This window comes from Gouania willdenowi, chromosome 11, assembly GCF_900634775.1.
Source record: "Gouania willdenowi chromosome 11, fGouWil2.1, whole genome shotgun sequence".
In the NCBI taxonomy this organism is placed as follows: domain Eukaryota; kingdom Metazoa; phylum Chordata; class Actinopteri; order Blenniiformes; family Gobiesocidae; genus Gouania; species Gouania willdenowi.
The window spans coordinates 24123557-24149748 of NC_041054.1; the positions used below are offsets into that span (position 1 = coordinate 24123557).

A 26192-nucleotide genomic window follows, 5' to 3' on the forward strand; every position below is an offset into this window, starting at 1 on the left:
GTGAGCTCCTCCCTCCCAAACTATCTCACAGGTAAAACAAGCATGGTGAAGGCAGGTTAATATCACAGTTCAAGGTGCAGTCCGCAACTCTCAGATCCCTCTCTCCCCTTCCCTTCCGCTGCTTCCTACCCGCTGCTCTCTTGCCCTGCCTCCAAACTTTCCAAAGTCCATCCCTCAGAGGAGCAAATAAGCTAACATTAGTCTGACAGCAACATCACAGTCATATAACATGCTCTGTTAAAACCATATTACTGCAGCGCTTCTCTTTCTCAATGTGCACACACCTCAGCAGCAGCAGCAACAACACAGTGTCACTTACAGCAGCCCACAAGGAGGCTGCTGCATGCACATGAACAACACATGCACTACAGAGTTCTAGTGTAACAATTACAAATCAAACATAATGTAAATCAAGCAGCAGTAATTACCTTTCAAGCAGAAAAGTCACCAATTTTATCTCCTACTCTTCCAGACCATACACTGTAAAGAAGATGGTGCTCCAGCCTGTGAGCAACAGCTGTCAGACAGCCCATCAAACACAATCCCAGATCTGATTGGTTCTTTTTGCTCGGGTGCGGTGCATTCTGGCAATCTGCCAAAGGCTGCAGGAGCAACAGGGGGGACTCATTGAGCCTGTTTTTTTTCACACAACTACTAGTTTGATGTAAAGCTGTCCTTACATAGTGACAGCTATAGCAAATATGACAAAAAGTTACTTTTATAAGAGTTGCAGACTGCACCTTTAATATATTTACGTTCAGTATATACATAATCCAGAATATAGATAAACTGAAGTGCAGCGTGAGCGTTCACAATCAGTTTAATTTTTAGGAACTGTTATACCACCTTGAATCACCTTTAGGGGATAATCTGAGGTGTTTGTGACCCAATGTGATACAGCGGTCGAACAAAACAATGGACTATTGTCTTAAATGGACTATTCCTGTTGCCAGAAGAGGTAAGGAGGAGAAGAAAAACATGATGATTTTGTTCATGATTTACTATGCTTACTCATGCATATGCATGAATGCCCAAAAAAACAGCATGTTTTTTGGAGTGATCTGAAAGTGACTTTTCAGCGGGCGAAAACTAAAACAGACCAGACTTAGAACAAGTGGAGATGGTTGTAAAATAGCATAACGCTGGACCTTTAACTTGCCAGAGACAAGTGTGCATAGTGGGCAGTGGTGGCCTAATGGTTTAGGAAGCAGGCTTGTAACTTGAGGGTTCAAATCCACTGTTGGCCATCACCATAGATGCTGGTAACTAACTTTGTAACTTAGTAACACGTTACTTTAATTTGACCATTTTTTCAATCACGAGTAAACTAAAGCATTAATATTTCCAGTCATGTTTTCTACTCATTAGTAACTATCAGAATTTTTTTTTCATTAATCTTAGAAGGGTAATTAGATAAGCAAAAAGCAACATATTTAAAAGACAAACAAAAAAACAGCAATATTACATACAAATGCAGAAAACAAGGAGAAAGACTACACAAAGAGTTTGTAAACTGAATGACAAGATGCAAATGAATGATAAGGTGCAAGCATTGATGGCCATGAGAGTCCCAAATGCTTATGTATAAATTTTAAAACTGCATAGAAAAACAAATGTATATATATATATATATATATATATATATATATATATATATATATATATATATATATATATATATATATATATATATATATACGTACAGCATCTTTTTTTAATTAATCAATTTTTTTATGTTTCAGTTATAGATTTGGAGCATGAAATGGAAGAAAAAGACAAAAAACACCTTAAATCATCCACTAACAGGTCAATCAAGAGATTTTTACTAGGTATTGTGGAGGATGTTATTTGGCTTCAAATTCCGGGTGGATCATCACGACTATTGGTCCTCCTAATTGTCAATCATTCTGACGTAAGGCCATCGTACGTGTTCGTCCCTAGCTAGAAGTGTTTAAAAGAGGACAAATCAGTAACTGGAAACAGACTCGGGAGAGAATTGTAGTGGCTTGCTTTTGATTCTGATTTGACAATAATCGATCTAGTAGTTATTAGCAGAGAAGTTTATCTTAATGTAAGATATAATTCTAAACTTCAGTAAAATCCTCCTCTATATCTTTAACATAGCAGTAAATCACCCGCAAATGACATAAAATGTGAATAATTATTTAATCTTAATACAAAGGCTTCAGTCATTGTTAGGCAAAAGAAAAGTTCTCTAACAATGCCCATTCAGATCAGCCCTATTAATCAGTAACATTATAGCCTGTGTTTTCTCTCTCATATTAGCTAGAGTAAATGATAATTAAAGTGTAAATTAAAGCACAGCCAATAAAATGATGACTAAGAGCAAAACACCCCATTTTGGTGACCTTGTAATCTCAAAATCTGATATAAAAATTCAATGGTGGGTTAAAGAAGCTCCTTTTTATTCTTTCAAAGCCAGGAGCTTTAAAGTCATCTGGCCATGATTATTTTTCATCTGCAGTCATGTGAGGCCCTGAAGGAGCAGTAATTAGCGTGGGTTTAAAGGGAGTCGTACATCTACTGGCAATCATTTGCATATAAAGGCTTTTATGCAAATCTTGTTTAGCTTTTTTCATGCCCATGGACACAAGACATTGCATTGTTTATAATCAGTTCTCTGAACCTTTTCGAACACACGTAAATAACCATCTGAGCTAAAACATGACTTTGCAAAATAGTGGAAACACTTTTATGCAAGAAATACACGAAATATCGATGTACAACAGAGCAGGTAACGTGGGTCTTAATCTTATTTTTCCTACAAGTTTTTGAATCTGCAGCAAATCCTGCTTGGAAAGACTGTTAATCCATTCATTTTTAGTCCCACATCTTATACATGAGATTCTTCTTTCAAACTCTGCCAACTGGTTCGTTTTGGTTTTAAAAAAGATGATAATGAGCCCTAATTGACGACATGGACACTGACCTTTTGTCCTCTGTTTCTTGGTATTGAATTTTAGCATGAGCATCTAGGATTAATTAAAACACAAACGTGGATTCTAAAATAAAACTATTTAGGTGTTGCCATGGTTATGCTTCTTTCGCTGGCTTTTTTTTTTCTCTATAGGTCGCCACAGCAAGTTATCCGCCTCCATATCCATTTTCATATCCTCCTTTCTAACATAAATAACTTCTCTCTTCTTTTTGCCTGAAAAAGCTCCCTCTGCAACATCCTTTGTCAAATATATAAACTACCACTCCTGTACACGTGTTGAAACAACCTAAATCTGGTCTATTTGAATATGTTCAAATCTCCAACTTACCTGTTTATCAGATGTAATCATTTCTAACCATGAGAATCATTTCTAACCTAAGAAAACTTTAGCATCTTTATCTCCGGTTTTTTTGGCAGAGTCTCTGTCTCCAAACCAAGCATCCTAAAGCATATCACTTCAAGCTTTATAAACCTTATCAAACACCTACAACCTCTGGCAAAAAAAAAAAAAAAAACATGGACTCAACATTCTTGGAGAATGTTCATTCAGTCGTTTAATTTTGTAGAAAGAAAGTAGATCACAGACATGCCATAAAACTGAAGTCATTTAAAATAGCAACTTTCTGGCTTTAGGAAACAGTAAAAAAAATAAAAAAAATAAATAAAAGTGGTGGTAGTCAATAACAATTGGTTTCTTAGATCAAGCAGAGGGAAAAAACAATATGGAATCACTCAATTCCGAGGAAAAAGTTATGAAATCATGAAAAACAGACAAAAGAAACAAAAAAAAAACAAACACTACAATACACCAAATGCACCACTAGTTCTTTGTTGCACCACCTCTGGCTGTTCTAACAGCTTGCAGTCTCTGAGGTATGGACTTAACGAGTGACAGTACTCTTCATCAATCCGGCTCCAACTTTCTCTGATTGATGTTGCCTGATCAGCTTTGCAGGATGGAACCTTGTCATGGACCATTTTCTTCCATTTCCGCCACATATTTTCAATTGGATTGAGATCCGGGCTATTTGCAGGCCATGACATTGACCCTATGTGTCTTTCTTCAAGGAAGGTTTTCAGAGTTTTAGCCCTATGGCAAGATGCATTATTATCTTGATAAGTGTTGTCATCATCCCCAAACATCCTTTTAGTTAGAGAATAAGAAAAGTGTCTAAAATGTAAACATAAGCTTATGCATGTATTGAACATGTAATGACTGCCATCTCCCTGGTGTTGTGTTCAAGACCACACTATCCAAGACCAAGACTTGCCCGAGACCAGAATGCACCGAGACCAAGACAAGACCAAGACTTTCGGGAGCCGAGACCGAGTCAAGACCAAGACCGAGACAAGCCGAGACCGAGACCAAGACCAAGACCATAAACATCATTTTTTTCAATTTAAAAAAATCTATAAATAAATAAAATTATGACAAGGTTCCACAGTTAAATAACATTCTCTCTTTAATTTTAGTTTATTTTAAATACATTTGACGGACAAAAAAGGTGCCTGCAAAAAATTAACTAAAATATTAAAACTACTACTGCTACTGATAAATTCACAATTATTCTTCATATTTGAAAACAAGATTTTTATGTCAGCTGGCCCGGACTACAGCCGACATTATGGAATAAAGCCTTAAAAGACATGGATATAATGAAAAGAGTGGATGGACAGAGGCATAACATGCAGACTTTCACACGGACACACACAGACTTATTAAACACACACGGACTTATTAAACACACACGGACCTCAGTAAACACGGTAAACGGAACAGGCTTCCCCGCTCGGCTGGCACTAGGACCCAGAAGCAGAGTAAGTGCGTCCCCTATCCAGCCTTCACAGGCTGTAATATCATCAGTTCATCATTTTACCAGTTGTTAGAGCTACTGTCTTTACCAGGGAGATAATATTTATTACTGGTGATTGTTTTCTGGAGTTTTACTGGGATTTTTACCGGTGATTAGTTCATATCTCCTTTGCGCTCCGCGGTCCAAACTGACACCGTAGCCACACACGTATGAGTGTGTCACACACGTATGAGTGTGTCACACACGTATGAGTGTGTCACACACGTATGAGTGTGTCACACACGTATGAGTGTGTCACACACGTCACTCAGTCACATTAAGGAAGGTTGTGGTCATTATACAGGGTGGATTAAATAATGAATAAAGAATTGTTTTATCCCATTCTTCTCCGTGTTAATATCACATTATAAAAAAGTTTAAAAATAGCAGGAATTAGTGCTGGTCTCGAACGGTCTTGACGGAAAATCCCGAGTCCGGGCAGCCTGAGTCCAAGACAAGACCGAGTCAAAATGCTTCAGAGTCCGAGACAAGACCAAGACCTTTAAAATTTGACGTAGTGTTGTGGTGGTCAAGACCGGTCTTGACCACCACAACACTGCATCTCCCCATGCCGCCCCCTATCATCAATGACTGTGGAAATGTACATGTTTTCTTCAGGCAGTCATCTTCATAAATCTCATTGGAATGGCACCAAACAAAAGTTAGTCCATTGTAACCTTGTTCTTTTCTGTTTAGGTGTTAATGATGGCTTTTGTTTATCTTTTCAGTATGTGAATCTCATTCCCTTTAAGCGGTTTCTTACAGTTCGGTCACAGACGTTGACTCTAGTTTCTGCCCATTTGTTCCTCATTTGTTTTGCTGAGCATTTCCTGTTTTCAAAACATATTGCTTTAAGTTTTCTGTCTTGACACTTTGATGTCACCAGTATGCTTGCCTTTTACAACCTCATGTTGTTTGTTCTTGTGAAGAACCAACATCTTTTGCAACATTCTGTGATGTTTTACCTTCTTTAAGAAGTTTGTTTGTTTCAACACACATATCTCATGTTGGAATAATGTCAATCTGCTTTGTGCAACAGCTCTAAAGGTGTGAGCACTGCTTTTTAACTGCAGACTGATTTAATCTGATGCCGGTGTTAGTTCTGGAAATGGAAACTTACAGGGTGATAACAATTTTTTCCCTCTGCTTGATTTAGGAAAGCAATTGTTATTGACTACCACCAATTTTTTGTTGATTTCTTTTAGTGTTTCCTAAAGCCAGAACATTGCCATTTTAAATGACTTGTGGCATATCTACTTATTTTCTACAAAATGAAACAACTGAATGAACATCATCAGCTGGCAGCTGGCCAATAGAGGGTGCAAGGGCGCCGCCCCACCACTCAGCGAGTTAGTCTGAGTAAGACATAAAAATTAATAATTAATTAAAAATACTACGAAAACAAAGTTATATCTGTATTTAGATAATCAGAATGAATATTATATAGATAATGTTGATGTGTAAAGTTGTTTCCTTCATCTGTGTCTGATTGGCGACTTGGGTCGCAAAAATCTTTACCGTCCACTCTCATTAAAAGTTGTACATGCGCAGTAACTCCTCTTCAATACGAGTCAATGGAGTGTATCTGGGCACAGCTTACATGTGCCCAGAGACACTCTGCAGCTGTGCAGTGTTTAATGCAGCCAGATCATCTACACAGCACCGCCCTCCCGCCATGGGAGGGGCTGACGTCACAGTGGTCAGTCATACAGTGGCTTTGACAGGTGAAACCACGGGACAGTAGAAGAAGAAGCAAAATGAAGAAAAAGAAAATAAATAATTCTGCTTTCCCTGCCTACCTGCCGACTCAGAATAGATGAAGACAGGTAGGACCAATTTAAAGCACTTTTTAGAGAAGGCAAAGAAACATGAACAAACTAGGAACAAGCTAAATTTGATGATTTCAAATCTTGAATTTGTCCATATTTTGTAAACTAGGTCTTACATTACATTTTGTCAGGTCTTAAATTATGTATATTAATTTACCACTTCCTACATCACCCCCATTTTTATCTAATTACTTGTTAAACTAACTAAAACAAAAAACTACAAAATAGGTAAAATCTGAAAAAAAAAAAAAAAATAAACAAAAATTTTTTCAAGAAGTATAATAACTTTGACACACTCACTCACTCTATTGTATATACCAGAGTTTCTCAAATTAAAAGAAATAAATCTATCCAGGAGGCACTAAATACTGTTTCCACTTATTTACAAAATGGGATTCTTTAAAATGTGTCTTGTCACTCATTCATTCCATCATTATGATCAATAGTTGTTTTTTTTTTTACAGTATTCTGAGCAAAATGTTGTAGTTGGACATAAGAGGGTACTTAGAATCAAAAATGAGAGAAAGGGGGTACTTGAGACAAAAATGTTGATACAAACTAAAATAATATAAGCTACATTTGGTCTTGCTTGTTTATGGGTTCTGTGGAAATAAATGTGGTTAGTTTGAAAGCAGTTCTGTACGGAAGCCCTAAAGGGCCATACTTCCATACGTTTTTTTTTCCTTAGATTTTCTATGATAGTGACTTAATTTTCACGAGATATAAAATAATGAGACTTTGTTTTCTCGTGATAACGAGATAACCATCTCGAAATAACGAAACATAGTGTGGTATATTAAATCATTGCAGGAAACATCATTTAGTGTAAGAATGTCAGAGGAGCAGCAGTATATAGATCACTGCATCAGGACTTCAGTAAAGTTAGAAAGACCCAAACAATGTCACATTCTAACCGTTATGAGATAGCCAATGAACTACAAGCTGCAATGAGCTGATCTTCAATACAATTATTGATCATTTCAGCAGCAAATATTCCATTGTTACCTATGAGCAGCTGACGTTGAAAAATTGCGCACGGACCATCAACAAAGTGCAACCTGTGATCATGCATAGCAACGTGACCAAATTTACTGCAGACGTTGATGGTCTTCATTTGGTCATACTACAACTCTTATTTAGCTAAAATATCCTTTTGTATATTTTTGAATATATGCATATTATATTGATTTTTGATTTGATATTTTGTTTTTGTTTTTTTTATTTTCAATAACTTTTTCAAAAATACATTTACAAAATGAAAGGAAAATGCTTTAATGATTTTTATTTAAATATTACAATATTTCTTTTAATAGATTCTACAAAAAACCCAGGAAAAATCTGAAAATGACAGATACTCTTCATTGGATGTTCTTATATATACTACAGGAAATAAATAATAATAATAATAATAATAATAATAATAATAATAATAATAATAATAATAATAATAATAATAATAATAATAATAATAATAATAATAATAATAAGGGGGAGGGGGAGGGCGAAGGGAGCAGGGAGGAAATAGAAAGGGTGGGGAAGAATAGATTATTTTACAGTGAGAGTGAGATGTGAAGTTGTAGTAGAACATATTGTGCTTATTATGTTGTGTAATCCAGCCAGTCTGGTGACAAGTGTGAAGCTTAGGTATAATGGTGGTAGCTGTGGACAGGGGGAATGAGTGAGTGGTAGTACCTAAAGCAGGTATTTGGGATCAACGAGTCTAAAGTTAAGCCCAATATGAGTTTTATCCCACATCCCAAGGCATGCCAGTGCATCGTAGACCAGTGTATGTACGGCCAAGCAGTTTGACACCGCGCTGCCCAGTGTCAAACTGAGCATGTATTGGGTGTTCTTATATATACTACACGGCTGTGGGATAAACTTGTACTGGGCTTAACCTTAGACATGTTGATGCCAAATACAAGTTTTAGGTATGAGAAGGAAAAAATAGAAGGAAATATTGTAAAATTTAAATGAAAACATCAGTGTTAATATAATATACATATAATCAAAAATATACAAAAGGGTATATATAGCTAAATAAGAGTTGCAGTATGACCAAATGAAGACCATCAACGTCAGCAGTATAAATATACTGGTCATGTTGCAATGCAATATCACAGAAAAATGCACCAGCCACCACTGATGGTTGAACTCTAAATTTAAATTATACCTGCAATGCTTCAGTAGGTTTTTTTTTTCTCACTGTTTACAAAAATACCATAGTTTCTCCTTCTACTTTGTGATTCCTGCTGAGCTTTGCACATTGTCACCATAAGAACACCGTAGCTCATTTTTCTGCAGTCACAAAAAGCAATTTGCTTCAATTTATTTATATAAAGTATGAAAAACTGCCACAGATGAGAGATTGTCCCGTTACATGAAGAAACTTTGTCTGGTTTATTGCTCAAAGTTCTATTTCCCTGCTGAGTCTTAGTAGAATAATTATATAACGGATTTGGCACATCATGATACTACAAGGCTTCCTGTCAGTCACACCAAGCTCTAAATGACAAACAGCCTTTCTACCAAAGTTTTCTGCAAAACACCCTGTTGTGAACATTCCAAAAGACCATTTCAGCCTTCTGAGCAGATAAAAAAAAATAAATAAATAAAATAAAATAAAAAAAAACCTCACCTGGTTCCAGAGTGTCAAAGAGAAGCAGCAGATGCATGTTTCATGGCTCAGTTTGGCTCTGATCTGAGGGGTTCTTCTGTGTTTAAGTAGTTTTACACAATGTGGACATTGACACGACCACAGTAGGTCATTGTTAGGGAAACATAAACACTGAAGGACAGATTTACTGTAGCTTAGGAGCAACTGAATCAGGCAATTTGTGCAATTTCAGCTATTATTTACAGAAGGCACTCGGCTGTCACCATCAGAAACATTGGGTCCAAATGACTATTTTCCTCATTTACAACACAGTTTAGCCAACCACTTTGAAGCCTTTTGAAATCTTGAACAAAATGAAAACCTGGTGCCTAAAAGCTTAAATTAAAATACCGACAACAGGTTTCTCCAGATCTGGAAACTAATATTAATTACAATATAAATATTGGCTTTGTTTTGGTCATGATTAAGTTTAATTGTCGCTAAATTTACCTTCATTTTTAGGAGATAATCTGTATTTTAGTGCAAATAACCGAAAAGTTAGTTACACTTTAGTTTAGGGAACAGCTATTAATCATTAATTAGTTGGCTATTAGCAATGCTAATTATTAACAAATTCACTCTTAATTAATTAGTCAATATTAAGTATTTATTAATGCCTAAGGTAACCCTTCCTTTTACAGTCCCCTAATTACCAGATATTGACAAGGTAAATACCTGGGTACTCATAGCATTTTTTTGTGTAATTACCACCAGTATAAGAAGGTAAATACATGGAAACTACAGCTGAAGCACAAAGGATTTACCTACCTGGTAAAATATACTGAAATAAGATTATACCAGGAATTACCAGGTACTTACAAGGTAAATATCTGGTAATTAGGGGAATGTAAAAGGAAGGGTAAACATGCCTTATTCTACATGGCCTCATTATAAAACCAGTAAGCCATTAACTAAGAGTTTTCCCTCAATAACCTCAGAATTATTACTTATTAGTAGTAAGTAAGGAAGTTGTTGTATATGAATTACAATCTCAAAATGCTGTGGTTAGGATTAGGGTTAGAGTTTGGCTTAACTTTAGCCCTAATCCTAACCCTAACCCTAACCTGAACCCTGTTTGGACTGCGAGACTGCAAATAGGTGTATAATAAGGCATTAATAAGAACAAGGCATTAATAAGAATAAGGCATTAATAAGTACTTAAAAAAGCATTAATAAGGGCACAATGATGACTAAATAAGAGCCAATATGTTACTAACAGTGACGTTTCGTCAGGGTAGGCAAGGTAGGCAGTGCCTACCCAAGGGTGAATTGATATTTTGATGATTTGTTTTAAATATAATATAATTATAAATGATTTATTTTTCAATTTCTGATAGCCTACAATACCTATAAGTTTGAAAGTGTTTGCATTTTGTGCTTTTTAAAGACCAAATTGCTAAACATCACTATTTCCTAACCACTGTAAGGCAGAGGGAGGCCACACACCTTCTCAAAGGCACGTTGCTGCTCTGACTCTGTTCCCATAGTGTGTTTTTACATGTTTGCGCATGCGCAGTCAGGTCCCCAAGATGAAAACCATTTACATCCAAAGGCAGCGGAGAGAGCTGCCTTTGGATGTAACCGTGCTATGCTAAATGCTATACGTAAGTTCACAGTACATTAGTGAATTGATCCCATGTGACCACTGCTTCTACATTCTCTCTCGCTCTAGCTAGTGGGCGGGATAACACTACAGTCAGGATGACAGCGCTAGACACAATAGAGAAACTTTTTTTTCAGGAAAAAATGACAGCTTTAAAAGATGGGAGACCAAGTTACCAGACCTTCAGCAAAGGTAAGGTCAGAAAACTGTTCATATTTTCTACAGTGAATGGTACAAAAGGAAGGATTGGCTTTGTGGATGCTCCTCACTGAGGCTGTTCTGAGTTGTTGTCATTTTCTCTGTTTCTGTGTTTCTAACACAAACAATGGATGCGCTGCTGTGTCATGAGAAATATCTTGTTGGGAGAGTATGGAGGCTATATTAAACAATTCTATATGTTTCTTTAATGGTGTTTATGATGTTCATATTGTTAGATGACTAAATACTTGTTCATGTGGATCTTGTTAGGTTTTTTCTTTCTTATTATGAATTGTATATTTTGATAAGCGCATTGAGATGACTTTGTTGTAAATTGCGCTATACAAATAAAGTTGAACTGAATTGAATTAACACTTGCCAGCAGAAACATATGAAATTGTCATTGGTGTTGATATTGGTGGTCTCGATTTGGAACGCCCTGCCTACCCTACCCTAGTGCTCACGGCACTTCACTGGTTACTAATGCTAATAAGCAACTAATTAATGATTAATAGGTGTTCTCTAAACCTAAAGGTGCAGTCCGCGACTCTCAGATCCTTCTCTCCCCAGTGCTCTCTTGCCCTGCCTACTTACTTTCCAAAGTCCCTCCCTCAGAGGAGCTAAGAAGCTAACGTTAGTCCGACAGCAACATCACAGTAATATAACATGCTCTGTTAAGAGCATATTACTGCATCGCTTCTCTCTCTCAATGTGCACACACCTCAGCAACAGCAACAACGTAGTGTCACTTACAGCAGCCACACGCTCACATGAACATATGGACTACAGAGTTCTAGTGTAACAATTACAAATCAAAAATAATGCAAATCATGCAGCAGTAATTGCCTTTCAAGCATAAACATCAACAAAATTACTGTATGTTCTACGACCATACACTGTAAAAAAGACGGCGCTCTAGCTCCGGGAAAGGGGCAGGGCCTGTGAGCTCTGATTGGTTTTATTTGCTCGGTCGACGTGCATTCTGGCGATCTGCCAAAGGCTGCAGGAGCAGCAGGAGGACTCAATGAGCCTGTTTTTTTTTTTTTATCACGCAAACTACTAGTTTGATGTAAAGCTGTCCTTACATAGTGACAGCTTTAACAAATATGACAAAAAGTTACTTTTATAAGAGTTGCAGACTGCACCTCTAAGTGTTACCGAAAATTCCAGCGTCAATATAACAAAGCTGCTGATTGAAGTTGAACCTTAAACAATCAAATCTGTTTGGACAAAAAACTATTGCTGTCTTACGTTCAGCCAGCCAGATTCTGTCTGTTCATTTTACCAAAGTGAGCGGATGCCAAACGTGTCTTTATGAAGTTAGTTACCATTTACCAACAGCCTAGTAACCCTGTTAGTTTGTATGGACCAAAACCCACTTCTCGTTCACGGCAGTAGAGACCCCTGCTGTAGCCCTCCAGTATTTCTCCTCACATCTGGACCATCACTGTGTAGTGCAGACAAAGCAACTGGCTGCCCAGGGATCACATGTGGCCCATTATGTACATATGAACAGACATTAATGTTATTAATTTATTAATGTCTCACAGGCTCTGGCTGGAGTAGCGTTTTCAATCATAATATTGTAATGTAAAATAATAATAATGTCATGTAAAAAATGGTTTTCAATGTCATACACAGAAAAAAAAAAAAAAAAAAAACTTCTATTAAGCCATCTGTGTATTTTACTCAAAAGTCCTTGTGTTATTGTTTGGGACACATGTGACTGTAAATGTGGTTTAACTCAAAACGACACCATTAGCTCTGAATGGAAGAGGATACTGTACACACTTCTATTTAGAGGGAGAAAAAACAGCCTTAGCTGTAACTAATACTTATTCCCCAGCTGAACCCAAGTGCAGAGCATAGCAACACACGCACACGCACTCACACAGTGTGGGGGGTGAATCCATTCTAAATTCATGCGCACTCGTCCAACGAACATGTAAACAAACGCGTACATTTGATCTACATTTTCCATAGACTTAGAATGGATACACGGGCATAATGCTGAAGTCACACCCGCATGTGTGCTTGCAGACGTGTCATTAAAGTGTATGCACACATACGCCACACCTGGATGTGTACCTAACAAGCATAAATATATGTGTGTGAGTGGGTAACGGACCACCATTTCGTCCGGTTACAGTCTGTGTCACGACACCCGTCCATAGAGTGGTAGTGACTGTAGTGTTACGCTCTGAGTCAGATTGTTGCTGTGATTGGACAGGATACAACAGTCAACACACTTACTGATGTGCACGCGTGTACATGCCTGCTCATCTGGACGAGTGTTTACATGTCACGCAGACGGTGCTACATAGTGAAGGTCACCTGATCGCTATAGCTTCACTCATGCCACTACAACTAACTACTTAAATTAGGTAAGTTTAGTGAAAGTTAGGCAGGCAGCTACGCATGCGTTAGACTGGTGTGCATGAATAAGCAATCCACCCACCCACCCGCACACACGCACGCACACACACACACACACACGGTGATGATACCTGGGAGGGCCTGGAACTGGGGTCCCTCTTCCACGCGTTGAGGACTTGCCCCTCGCTGAGGGAACCTTGGCGTCCTCTGAGCCCCCATTTAGGTACGTGAGCTCCTGCAGCTGGGCCTGTCTGATCTCATCATTGTAATCCTGCACACACACAGATGGATTATATTCACACACACACATATATCATCACACCTTATATTCGCCTTTTTCTGATATATAATGCACTATAAATCATTTTAGGCAGGGGTCACTAACATGGTGCCCTCATGGACCATGTGAGGGCCCCTCCCCTAAATACATATGAGAGATGTATTTAGTAAAATAAATACTGCTGATAAAGTTATAGTATTAAATCAACCATCTTTAAATGTTTATTTTCACGGAAACATTGTCAAAAATGGTTTTAAATGTTGCAGGTCTGGTGTATGGTCAGTGGGAGATATATATATATATATATATATATATGGCAAGCCGATCAGGAAATTAAATACATATATGAAACGAGGTGCAGCACTTCTCTAGAAAGTCCCCTAACAGCCTCTGTCTACAACTTTTGCCCATTTACTCAGAATCGTTCGACACAGAAAAGGTGTGAGAACATGGGTTTGAGCTGGAGCTGATACGATTGAAAAAATCTGTCTCGAACGATATAAATGACTACAAAGATGGCGTCCGGGTTTTTCATATATATATATATATATATATATATATATATATATATATATATATATATATATATATATATATATATATATATATATATATATGCACTTTCATATATATATATGAATAAATACACTGTCATATATATATATAAACTTTTCTCATATATTCAGACTTTCATATATATATTTAGTTTCCTAAATGGCTTGCCATATCTCTCTCTCTATATATATATATATATATAAATATATATATATATATATATATATATATATATATATATATATATATATATATATATATATATATATAACATCATATGTTCATATGTAACATGATATATTGTATATAAAAATGAAAATGAAACAATTGCATAAATTAGGAGAAATAAAGTATTTCATGTTGAAACCTCAACCTTTCCTACCTTTAATATGTTTTGGTTTCATTTATTCAGACAGTTTTTCAGTAAATTTACTTTGATCTCCATGTTTCGACTGTCAACTGCCAGTCTTCTTCAGTGGCGTCTGCTGATTGCTTTGATGTAATTCTGTTTTTTTGTAAACAGCAGTATGAATTAAACCTTAATCTATTATTCAAAAAGAAGACAAGAAAAACTTGCAGGAATTATTTCCTACCTTTTAAAGTTACTGCTATGATTCCTTATTTTTATCTTAGCTTCTAGTTCAAGTGAAACCGTGAAAATGTAGTATTTAAGAAGTTATTTTCTAACTGGTAACCCTTCGGACTACATAGTACCAATTAAGTAGCTCACAGTTCCAGAAAGGTTGGTGACCCATGATTTAAAGTGTCAGAAGATGCTGGTTGTCTCCAAACTAGGGGTGTAATAGGTTTCTCATTCTATCTCTGTTAAAAACATTGATGGGGAACCTACCTCTGAAAAAACACAGTAACATTACACAGTGTGTATGTGTGCCAACGTAGCAAACGTACTGGAATAAGGAACTTTTTGATCTCCTCCAAAGCGTGGCCCATGCGGGCGTAGGCCTCGGCTGGGGGGGCAAACACCTCAATCAGGACATGCAGGTCTTCATTCAGGTGGTGATATTTGGCCTCGCCGCTCTCCCGCAGCTCTTTTTCCTAACAGCACACACAAAACACAACACCTGGGTAAGAAAGAGTTAGAGTTTGGTCATTTTTAAAGATTTACCAAAGAGTGTCTTTATTTTAACAGTAGAGATAATGAGGTTTGATACAAAGTGGCACAACAACAGGCAGAACATATTTATGCCTGTTGTGTGATTTTGTAAACAGGCATTCTTTACAATGGTTTCAACTTTGTCTGTCACATTTTACTGATTGCCTGCATAGCTGCCTGTCTCCATAACAAATGTGGGGATTATGTACACATGCTGCCATCATTTCTGCTCCACTTGAGCATCGTGACTTATTCATCTGATTGCCTTTGCTTTGTTGAAGTAAATCAGGCAAGTGTTTGCGAGAGGGAAAGTTCTGTTGACTCGCAATATTCACTTGAAAAAACAACACACACACATCTGTAGTCACCGAAGAAAATCCTCGAGTCGTCAGAATATTCACAAACGTATTCATATTTTACTGTCAGTGGTCCAGAATAAGGTGCTTATATCACATAATTGCAATCATTTTTAAATTTAAAGGTCCAGTATTATGCCATATTTCACCCATCTCCATTTGTTTTAAGAACCCCAACAACATACTATTTCAGGTTTATTTTCCCAAACTTGCCTGTTTTCAAGAGTTTGAGCCTCACTTTTATGACACTTCTAGGCTGTTTTGGGGCCTTCATGCATATGCATGAGTGGGCATGTCTGTAGGTGGAGACTACACCACAGCTTTATTACCATAGCAATTTTCTTTTGCTATCCACACACTCTTGTTAATATTTTCAGCCAAAAAATTGCACATTACAGTAAAACACATGGCTATTTAAGTGGCTATTGTGTGTGTGTGTGTGTGTGTGTGTGTGGCTACAGCAGTGGATTCAGTTAGCTGTTTCAAACACTCACTTTCTTATCATCGTCACCTCTCCTAACCACAAGAATAGTCCATTAACACTAGAAGTCCCACAGAGGGGTCAAATGAACTTTTTACCTATAAAACCCAGAGAGGGGTCATTCGACCCAAAGGATTTGGGTCGAATGTCCTCAGCTGCTTTTGTTATGTCAATGAGGCAGTAAGTGTCGCACCACAGGAGGGGCCCTGCATCCTGGGTTCAGGAAGAATTTCAGTTAATATATAGTTATATACAGTTGCATTGATATTTTAACTCTTTTTGTTTTTTTTTACATGTGTTAATGAACTATGTAAGAAATATATATTTAAAATTCTCATAAGGTGGAGGCTTTAACCCTCTATGACACGGCAACCTTTTTTCCTGATTTTGTAAAATTTTTCTGGTTACTTTTTTTATTTTTAAATGCCAACATTCCAACACAAGCTTCATTCAAAAAGAACACAAAAATTATTTATTTTTAATGACTGTTTGGTGGAAGCAGTCAGCTATTTATTCCCCACAGCACAAAAGGCTGCATGAAAATAGGCTATTCCTATAGGTATGGAAATGATCCCAGCTCCTCCTCACCCCACCCCAACCTGTGAACATACTCTGAACACATTCTGAACATGCTATGATTTCATCAAAGTTCATAAATTCTGATGCGCATCAGTGTCTTGACCAGGTTTTGAAGGGATTGTGATAATAAAAAATATATATATATAATTTTACACTATGGCCCTTATTATACAGTTTATTGTTGAGAGGCACACCCAGGTTCTTGAAGTGCTCAGTAACAATGTCCTTACTGGATTTGTCTCAGGCCCCATTTACACTACACATTAAATCTGATGTTTTTTTGCCCTCAAGTGACTCTGTTTCTTTCAATGTTTGTAGTCTGTGTTTGTTCTCCCCCAGCATCAAGCAGAACGAGTTAATAAACGGGGCATTGTGACTTTAGCTTCCAGGGCACTTCCCCCTAACATTCCAGACTTCCATTGTTAGAGTCAGGCTCTCCCCCCTGCTGATTTCTCAGGTGATTCATTTACAAATGAATAGATGCAAATTGTAGCCATCAGAGTCGTCAGTTTGGTCCTAGAGTTCATTTGACCCTGCTCTGGGACTTCTGGGGGGATATAGAAATCCCTAGGACTTCTGGTGTTAAAGGTAATAATCATTTGTTTTGTCCTTGCGCTGCATCGCATTGGGTCACAAACATGTCATATCATGTCAAAGGTGATACAAGGCGGTGTAACAGTTACTAAAAGTGGAACTGCTCCCTGGGAGTATATTCTATATTAAACCGCAGTGTTTGTTTTACCTGTGAGATAGTTTGAGAGGGAGGTGCTCACATTATCACATTCTTGTCTAGGGTGGGAGGAGCCACGATTGTCAGGAGGAGGAGTGTGGGCGACGTGACGTCACAAAGCCAGAAAGATCCAACTCGCACATTTAGAGCTGACTTTTTCCAAATTGTGGAATAACAAAGGAGGGAGGAAACAGAACTTTTTCAACTTTGACCCTCTGAATGAGGCTAAAGGAATGTATATTACTGTAGCAAACCATTATAAATTGACTTTTTCATAATATTGCCCCTTTAAGCAATTGAAAAAACTAAAAATTCTTACAAAATCCTTCAATTTTCCTCAAACTATGACATAATATTTCCCTTAATTAAATTGAAATTGGTCAAAAAATCTATAGACATTTAAAGTGAAGACCCTGTTGGGAATGATATCTCTCACTTATTGCTTGAATACTGTATAGTCTTACACATTTTGTATTTTATGTATACGTAGAAGCGTAAACTAGGGTACAATAATGTTGAAACTACTTGTTTTCCCGCATACAATCTGTGGCCCACTTGAGATCAAACTGCTCCATTTTTGGCCCTTGAACTAAAATTAATTTGACACCCCTGCTCCATCCAGACTAGGGTCCAAACTCTGGAACTCCCTCCCACCCGTTATAAGAAACATCGACACCTTTCCCCTCTTCAAATCAAAACTCAAAACCCATCTCTACCAATCTGCATATTCTCTGTAATTCAGTGTTTTATATCATTCCATAATTTGTCGTTTTTTTTATACTATTCTGTTTCATAATGTGTTACACTTTATATTATTTTGTTTTTATTGTAAAGGTGCTGATTCTTCTTCTTCTTCTTCTTCTTCTTCTTATTGTTGAGAAAGAATTTCTCCAAGAACAATGCACTTGAGTTACGTACACCACATGATGATGCATTTCATAACTGCACCTCCTCCCTTATACCTTGCACAATGATTTGAACCCACACATTCAAGTTATCAATGAGTGACACACAGTAAGAAATACGTGAGCTCTGGTGACTAAGCAAAGTACTTTGCAAAAGTTGAACATTTGTTGACAGCACTAATGAACTCACAGGAAGTCTAAAACACACTTAACTTCTAGAGCAAATACCCTTTTCTCTTATTTCTGAATCAAAGTACCTCCTTTGTCATACTAGAACATTTTACTCAGAATTCTGTGAAAAAAAATAACTGTAGAGCATAATGATGGAACAAATAAGTGATAACACACATTTTAAAGAATCTCCCGCCTGGCGTGGGACCAAAACTGACCTTAGTATTTTCAGTTCATGTTCTAATCAAGATCATTTTTCATCATCATTTTGTGTATTTTGTTGTTTGTTTTTAATTATTCAGTACGTTTTTCTCTTATTTTGAGTGTTGGTATTATTTAAATTATTCTCTCTCATGTGTGTATGTTTTTGGTTGTTTCTTATGTTGTTTTGTATGTTTCTCTGTTATTTTTGTGTATTCTGTCATTCAGCGTGTCTTTGTTGTCATTTGGTGAGTTGCTGGTAATATTTAGTATGATTATCATAGTAAAAAAAAAAAAAGAAAGAAAAGAAAACATCATTATACACCATATTTTCTTTCTTTGCCTTTCTCTCAAGTACCCCCTGTAGTGCCATTGCATACCCCTAGGGGTACACGTACCCCCATTTGAGAAACACTGTTCTAGAGCATCCCAGGGATGTAACCGTAGGATATATGAGGAAGGAAAAAGGTAGTCCCAAAGCACTTTGCAATATCAGCTAATTCACCTATTCACACACCAATGGGACTGAGCTAGTCAACCATTGGGAGCCCAAGGGCACTTTCACACATAGACAGGAATAGACTGGGCTCGAACCCCCAACCTCCAGACCACAAGATAAACCCCTCTACAAGTTAGGCCATGGAAAGGTAATGGTTATACTTCACTGGTTCCATAATAGGGGCATTGAAGTGTCATAGCAGCCAAAAAACAAGACTAGGGCGTGTAATACGTATAACAAAAAAAAATACAGATACATGTATAAGAAATACATAGAAATATGTTAAAACTCTGAGAGCAGCTGGGATGAATAGGATACACAGAACCTCTGCTTTTTACATGTTGGATGTAGTGTCTGTTGCTGAAAGAGCTACACTGACTTCACCGTGTCATGTCGGGGGTGAGAAGAATTGTCCCTGATGGATGTCAATGTTGTTAACAGTCTCCTCTCACCCTGGTCCTCTATGGAGTCTAGAGCACATCACAAGGCAGAACTCTGTTAGTCTCTCTGTCCCTGTTAGTGCTGCCCACCACAGAGTTATAGAAGGTCTTTAAAATATCTCTGCACACTCAACATTATGTTGCACATTTAAGGAAGGCATTCCAATTATTCACAGAAGAGATTGAAACATGACAAATAAAAATGTAAACTGTGTTCCACAACAGTGCTAAGGAATTTGTGAACATAGTGAATGTTGTGTAGCCCCACTTCATCAAGTAGGAGCTCTGACTTCACGTGGCGTTCCAAGTCACAAATTCCAAATAGGAAGTTGGAAAATCCCTATTTCTACAGAATGCAGCATGAGGGCAGTGACTTCCTGGTGATGATGACGCCTGTGGGCAGGCTTAAGATGTGGGTACAAGCAGCTGGATGGCTCAGAAGCTTTCACTTAAATCTGTCAGAGATACCTTGATGGAGCCAAAAATACTGTGGTCTGTTGGCGACATAGCTCCATCTTCACACTGAACAGTGAGGGCTTCACAGTCCTCCAGGTGTAGCGGTGATCCTTTCAGCGGGTAGATCACTGCTTGTTTCTACCAGGTTTTCCAGGAAATCCTCTCCAGGGTTTTTATCAGGTGGGAGTTCAAAGCAACAGACCTAAAGTGGTTAGGCTTCATGGGATGCAGTGTCTTATGGCGAGTTTCCACTGGCAGTATCGGCTTTACTCGGCTCAGCTCTCTGGTGTTTCTGGTGCTGCTTTTTTTAGTACCTCCTTTGTTGAGGTTCCAAAAAAAGCAGCCCTGGTCTGAAATAGTGACGTAGGCTTAAAGCAGACACTGATTGGGTCTAAGAATCATCACAGTGTAGTCATCAACTCACAGAGAGGAAGCATTTGGCCACCATTCATTATTGTTGGCCATTTTGTGAGGATGGCAGCAAAAAAAGTGCAATTCATGGAGTCGGCAGTTTCCCGTGTCAGGTTGGTGCTCAGTCGAAACGCCCCGGAAAAACAGTATCGGGTCCCGAAAGCGAGGAGTGCGGAGCCGTGTAGAGCCGATACCGCCAATAGAAATGCGCCATTAAATAATAGGGCCCTATAATTTCCAAGTTAACAAAATCACAGAGTTAACCAATGACCAATGACCGTTTAACGCAGAAATTGACAGAATGTGGATTAAATGCCGTCATTTTGAGGCCAAGGACGTTTCTTTATGAGAAGTTTCTGCAGACCGCTCATTAGGTGCACCGCTCACACATTTTCTTTATTTTGTTTCCTCACAGGAGTTAAAAACTGATATTTTCTGAAAAAAATTATAAATATTTCTACAAAAAATGAAAAAAAAATAATAATGTGGAAAAGACAGAATTTGGTAAAAAATAAAATAAAATAGATTTTATAGGGCTGTAAGATAAGTGCCTTAAATAAATAAATAAAAAACAACTACATATTATAACAGGTTGGCTGATAAACTGACTGAAAAACATGACACTGATTGATTGGGTGAAGTTATTCATATAAACAGAAATACTGACATGACCGAGATGAGGTGAAACAAAACAGGAGTCCACCATAAAAATGAATCTACAAATTAAATCAGACAAGATGGACTGACTAAAAAGGATAACAAAGTAACAAGTAATGACAACTAAAACAGAACCCATATCACACTGAACCCCAAACTTTCATTGAACGGGACTGACACAAAACCAATTGAGCCGCAGAATCCACAGAACATCCGACAAGAAATCTCAAACCACCAACCGTGACAGATTAATTACCAATGGTAAGAGCTAATTAATATATTATACACATGCACACACTGACAGACTGAGAGCAGGAACCCAGACTCACAAACTGATAGAAAACAGATAACAATATGATAATATAAGCAAACAGCGCATAGAAGCAAACCTAAAAATACCATCAATTAATGACTCTGCTGTACTGAAAAACATGAGTACAAAAGATGAATGAATAATAAAAAAAAAAAAAAACAAGCAACGCACACCTAATAAAATACAAAGTAGCCCAAAACCGAAATAGAAAACAAGAATTTGAGCCCTCCATATTAAATGTTTCACTCCATTGCAATGCTGATTATAAATACATGAACAGATGTCAGTCAGCAATGCCAGGTCAGACATATGTTAGTTGACGAGTGCTAACAATATTTGTTCAAAACAAACATTGCTACTAATTTGGATTTCAACATATCTTGTATTTCCATGCGTTGCACTCCAAGCTAAAGCAGACTTGTGTGTTCAACAATCATCTGTTTTTTCTCACAAAAACCAGAAAGTGAAGCAGATGCAACTGCCCAACCGCCACCCGCTGAAGCAGCCTTAATGTTGTTTGCATTCAAAAAGTGCATTCTGTAAAGCACAAAGAGACTCCATAGGCCATTTTTGCCAAACCAAAGTAGGCCAGGATAAAACCATTACCGTTTGATAATAGAGCAGCCAAAACCCTCAGGTACGGGTACATTGTACTGCATAGGACAATAAAACAAGGGTTGTCTTTTTTAAAAATAATAAAACCTTATTTTAAGAGTGACTAGAGTATGTTAATATTTTGTTAATTTCCTCAATAGCCAAGGGACCTGGAAAAAGAGCAACCAACTCTCCTTATTCAATTCATGTTTGTGTCAGAATATTAATGCAAACATAATTTATGAAAAAATCATTGAGTGCTTTGATGGATAAAAAGTGTATCTGAGTGCAATTGTTCAGGGGTTTCTGCTACATGTTGGGATATTCATTTGATTCCGATTCAGTCTATGTGTGAGACCAAATCATTTGCACTTGATTGACAATTTACAACAAAGTCATCTCATTGCGCTTATCAAAATCATATTATGTTTTTACATGAATAAGGGCCTCAAGGACCTAGCAGGGTCATCTAGCAACTACGCAGCCTACTTTGCGAGATTGCTCTGTACACGTGACCCTGTTCATATGCCTTGGAAAGGCCATTTACTCTTGAATGTAAGAAACTAATGGGCCTCACACGACAAAATTCTACTTTAAAACATTTTCAGATAATTTGCTGCTTTTGGCCAGTCTTGAATGTGACCTCAAATTTTGATGGGATTTCTGAGATTGTTTGGTACAGTTTCTGTATAGTCTGAAAGCAAACACATCAGTATTATGTGTGCATCTAGGTTGAGCAACAACGTGGAGTAGGGAAATGGCTAATGGGCAGTAGTAGGAAGTCGGTGGAAGTGCCTGATGATGAATAGACAGATAATATGTCATGCTTAATAATGACAATTATTGGAAACCAATTAGAATACTGAGGTTTTTAAAGTTTTTAGCAGGCTGCCAACGACAAGCTGAATGATGAGGAATTATTCTAAGACACAGGTGGGCAAACAACGGCCCGCGGGCCACATTCGGCCCGTTGGTCTTTTTAATCCGGCCCGCTGAAGACAAAACAAACAATTAAAACACAAAATGAACCGTCTTACTCCGTCATTTATCTCAACACCCCTGGGAACCAAATGTTCTTCCATTCTCTGCTTACGCCTGCCCTTTTCCAGCCACCCAGCCAATCAACATGCAGAACACATGTAAACAAAGACAAACATTGGCAGAGAAAGCTGCACGTAACAATGGTGCCTTCATATAATAATTATGACTGCATTCCTTGACTTAGTCCTGTGATGCCTGGCGTCCTACTCGGTATGGACAGAAAATGTAAGATGAGGAAGAAAGCAGAGTTAGACTGGTCGCCGCCATAACACACCCACAAAGAAGAAGAAGAAGCGGCAGAAGAACTTACTCATGGTAGGAGCAGAAACTTGGATAGATGGAAAGACAAACAGTTCTTCTACGTCGGATAATCAAAGTAAAAAACCAAAAAACATAAAGAAATTCAGTACAAGTATAAAATGAACTAACAGGGAACAAGTATCATCATGTTTCATAATGCACGTATATTTCATAAATAAATCAAAACTGAAAAACTAAATGAAATTATTTACCTGCATAAAAAAACAAATGTAAAAGTACAGCAGTCCAAATAGTCAGGAAACAACAACACTTTGTTTGCAATTTGTGCCAAAAAGCTGAAGAAAACAACAAAAGTAAATAAATGTTTTAAATCAGCTAATAAAAGTTTGTTTCTGGTTCCGCTCCACTTCACATGCCGACGTAAATCATGATGTTTGCACTTTAGTTCCACGTTACATTTTGATCCCAGTCACATATCTAATGCAGTCTTAATTGAATGCTCTCTCTTTTAATTTCTGATACATTTGTACACCTTTGTACATGCAGCTCCTTGTGCTTGGAACATGCTGCAAAGAGACTGGAAGCTGACGGAGTTTTTATCCTTGAATGCCTTTAAAACGAAACTGAGAGAATTTGAGACTGCCTCAGTTGTCTGTAATTGTTTTATTTGATTCTTATGTTATCCTGTCATTTTAATGTAATGTAAATGTATTTCTGTTCAGTGTGTTGTAACTTTGCTGCCTCTTGGCCAGGACTCCCTTGAAAAAGAGGTTTTTAATCTCAATGGGATTTTTTTCCTGGTTAAATAAAGGTGAAATAAAAAAAATAAAAAAATTAGGCTTCTAAATTTGCCAAGTAATGATCTTTACTGTCGATGAAGAAAGGGTTTTCAAGAAGATTGGCATGAAATAGAAAATTTCAACCTGTCATGTCTCCATTCTCTACCACACACTTTGAGAAGCACTGCTCTAACAGGCCTGTCTCTCCTTAAATGTACAAACGCTTCTTTAGAATTGGGGCTAAATTTGGGTGAACATTGCAAATGTGTAAAGCATATGGTTGATTTGTTATGAAGTTTTATAAATTTGAACTTTAGACAAGAAGAAGAAGAATGTATGTATGCATCGGGTGCTGGCCCGGCCCGTCTGTCAATTTTTAAAAGTCCATGTGGCCCCTGAGCCAAAAAGTTTGCCCACCTCGGTTCTAAGAGGATGATGAGCAGAGATTTCATCGTCTAATTGATGTTTTTATTCCAGGTAATCTTTTAATTTGAAAAAAACTTTTCGAAAAGTGCAAGTGCAAGAAAGCCCAAACCAAAAGAAAAAGTAAAAATGTACCATCTTTTGAAGCCTAATCAAACCAAGACATCCAGTCCAGACTATCCAGGTGTTTTGCCTAAGAACTAGGACACCAGGCAATATCCCAATAACCCAAAACAGTCCTAAAAGGACACAGATTGTTTATTCCTTTGCTCAATACCAGTATACTGAGAAAACACTTGGAGAATTGTGGCTTAATTCAAATAAAAATGTGTTAAAAACCTGAATATTGTATTAGTAAAATTCCAACATTTTTAATGAGAGGTATATTGAGTAATGAGTAGCTAGTTAACATAGCATAGATTGTTCATTGGAGATTTTGTTGTATAGACTGGGTGCGTCTTAACTGCACCACGAGCCCCACCCATAAACAAGGCATTTTTTGAATTTCCCTCCCAGTGGTAATTCAGGAAAAAGCAGGGGTTTAGTTACTCTTTAAAGGGGACATATCATACTAAATCCACTTTTTTAGCCCTTAAATGCATTTTGTTGTATAATTAGAGTGTTTAGAAGTACAGAAAAGTTCGAATTAGTCCGTTGATATCTTTATATTCTGTTTTGGTCATATTTTTCAATCTGTTTCAATTTTTCGATTCTCTATTACGTTTTTTGAACAATAACGTCACAGTACTCCAGGCCCAACACTTTGAGCAATCCGCCATTTTTATTTCTCGCTTTTATTTTGTAGTCCAAGCTCAAGGATGCCGAAGTTACGAGAGGATTAGTCAAAATGTTCGGTTGTTGGATGTAGTAACCCACACGCTTCATTACACCGTCTCCCAGCATCAGAACCTTTTCAAAGTGCCTGGTTGAGTTTTATTTTTCACGGAAATGTACCCACATCTGTGGGTAAGGTCCTTTTTGTGTGCGCGAAGCACTTCAAGGATGACTGCTTTGCCATTATAAAGAAGGGGTCAATTCCTTCTATCTTTGGAGTAAATAATGCTAAAAAGTGTGACGATAAGACGTCCCTGTCATTGTTTTATTAGCATTAGCAGTTGCACCGTCTTCATATGTTAGCGCTGTGTGCTCGTTTTAGATCCTTGATGAAATGGTCTACGTGATTTAATTTAAGTCTAAAGTTTTCATTAGTCATTTCATTTTGCCGTTTTTGTCTCCGAAAAGATTGTATTAAAATTCAGCATTTTGTGACGTTAGCTTGGCGCTAGCGTTAGCTCGGTGCTTGTGTTAGCTCCGTGCTTGTGTTAGCTCACTTGTTAGGGTTCTGCAGGTTCATCATCTTCATTTTCATCTCGCTCCGCCGGGTCCGACTCTGGCTCGAACATGTAAGGCTGGATGGACAAGTCTTCTGTTGTTGACATTTTGTAAATAACGAGTGAATAAACATTTTCTGT

At 37.5% G+C, this 26192-nt stretch overlaps 1 protein-coding gene across 2 annotated transcripts in view; it reads right to left on the reverse strand.

The window, feature by feature from the left end:
• The window catches only part of khdrbs3 (KH domain containing, RNA binding, signal transduction associated 3), a 217158-nt gene that overhangs the window by 77220 nt on the left and 113746 nt on the right, over nt 1-26192 (reverse strand). For both annotated transcript variants that reach the window (XR_003675116.1, XM_028461744.1), the window contains exons 4-5: nt 15219-15365; nt 13606-13745 (exon numbers count right to left, since the gene is read on the reverse strand). Coding sequence is in view for 1 of the 2 variants with exons in the window: in XM_028461744.1 (XP_028317545.1) it covers nt 13606-13745; nt 15219-15365 (287 nt within the window). In the remaining variant the exon portion in view is untranslated. The remainder of the gene's footprint in view (nt 1-13605; nt 13746-15218; nt 15366-26192) is intronic.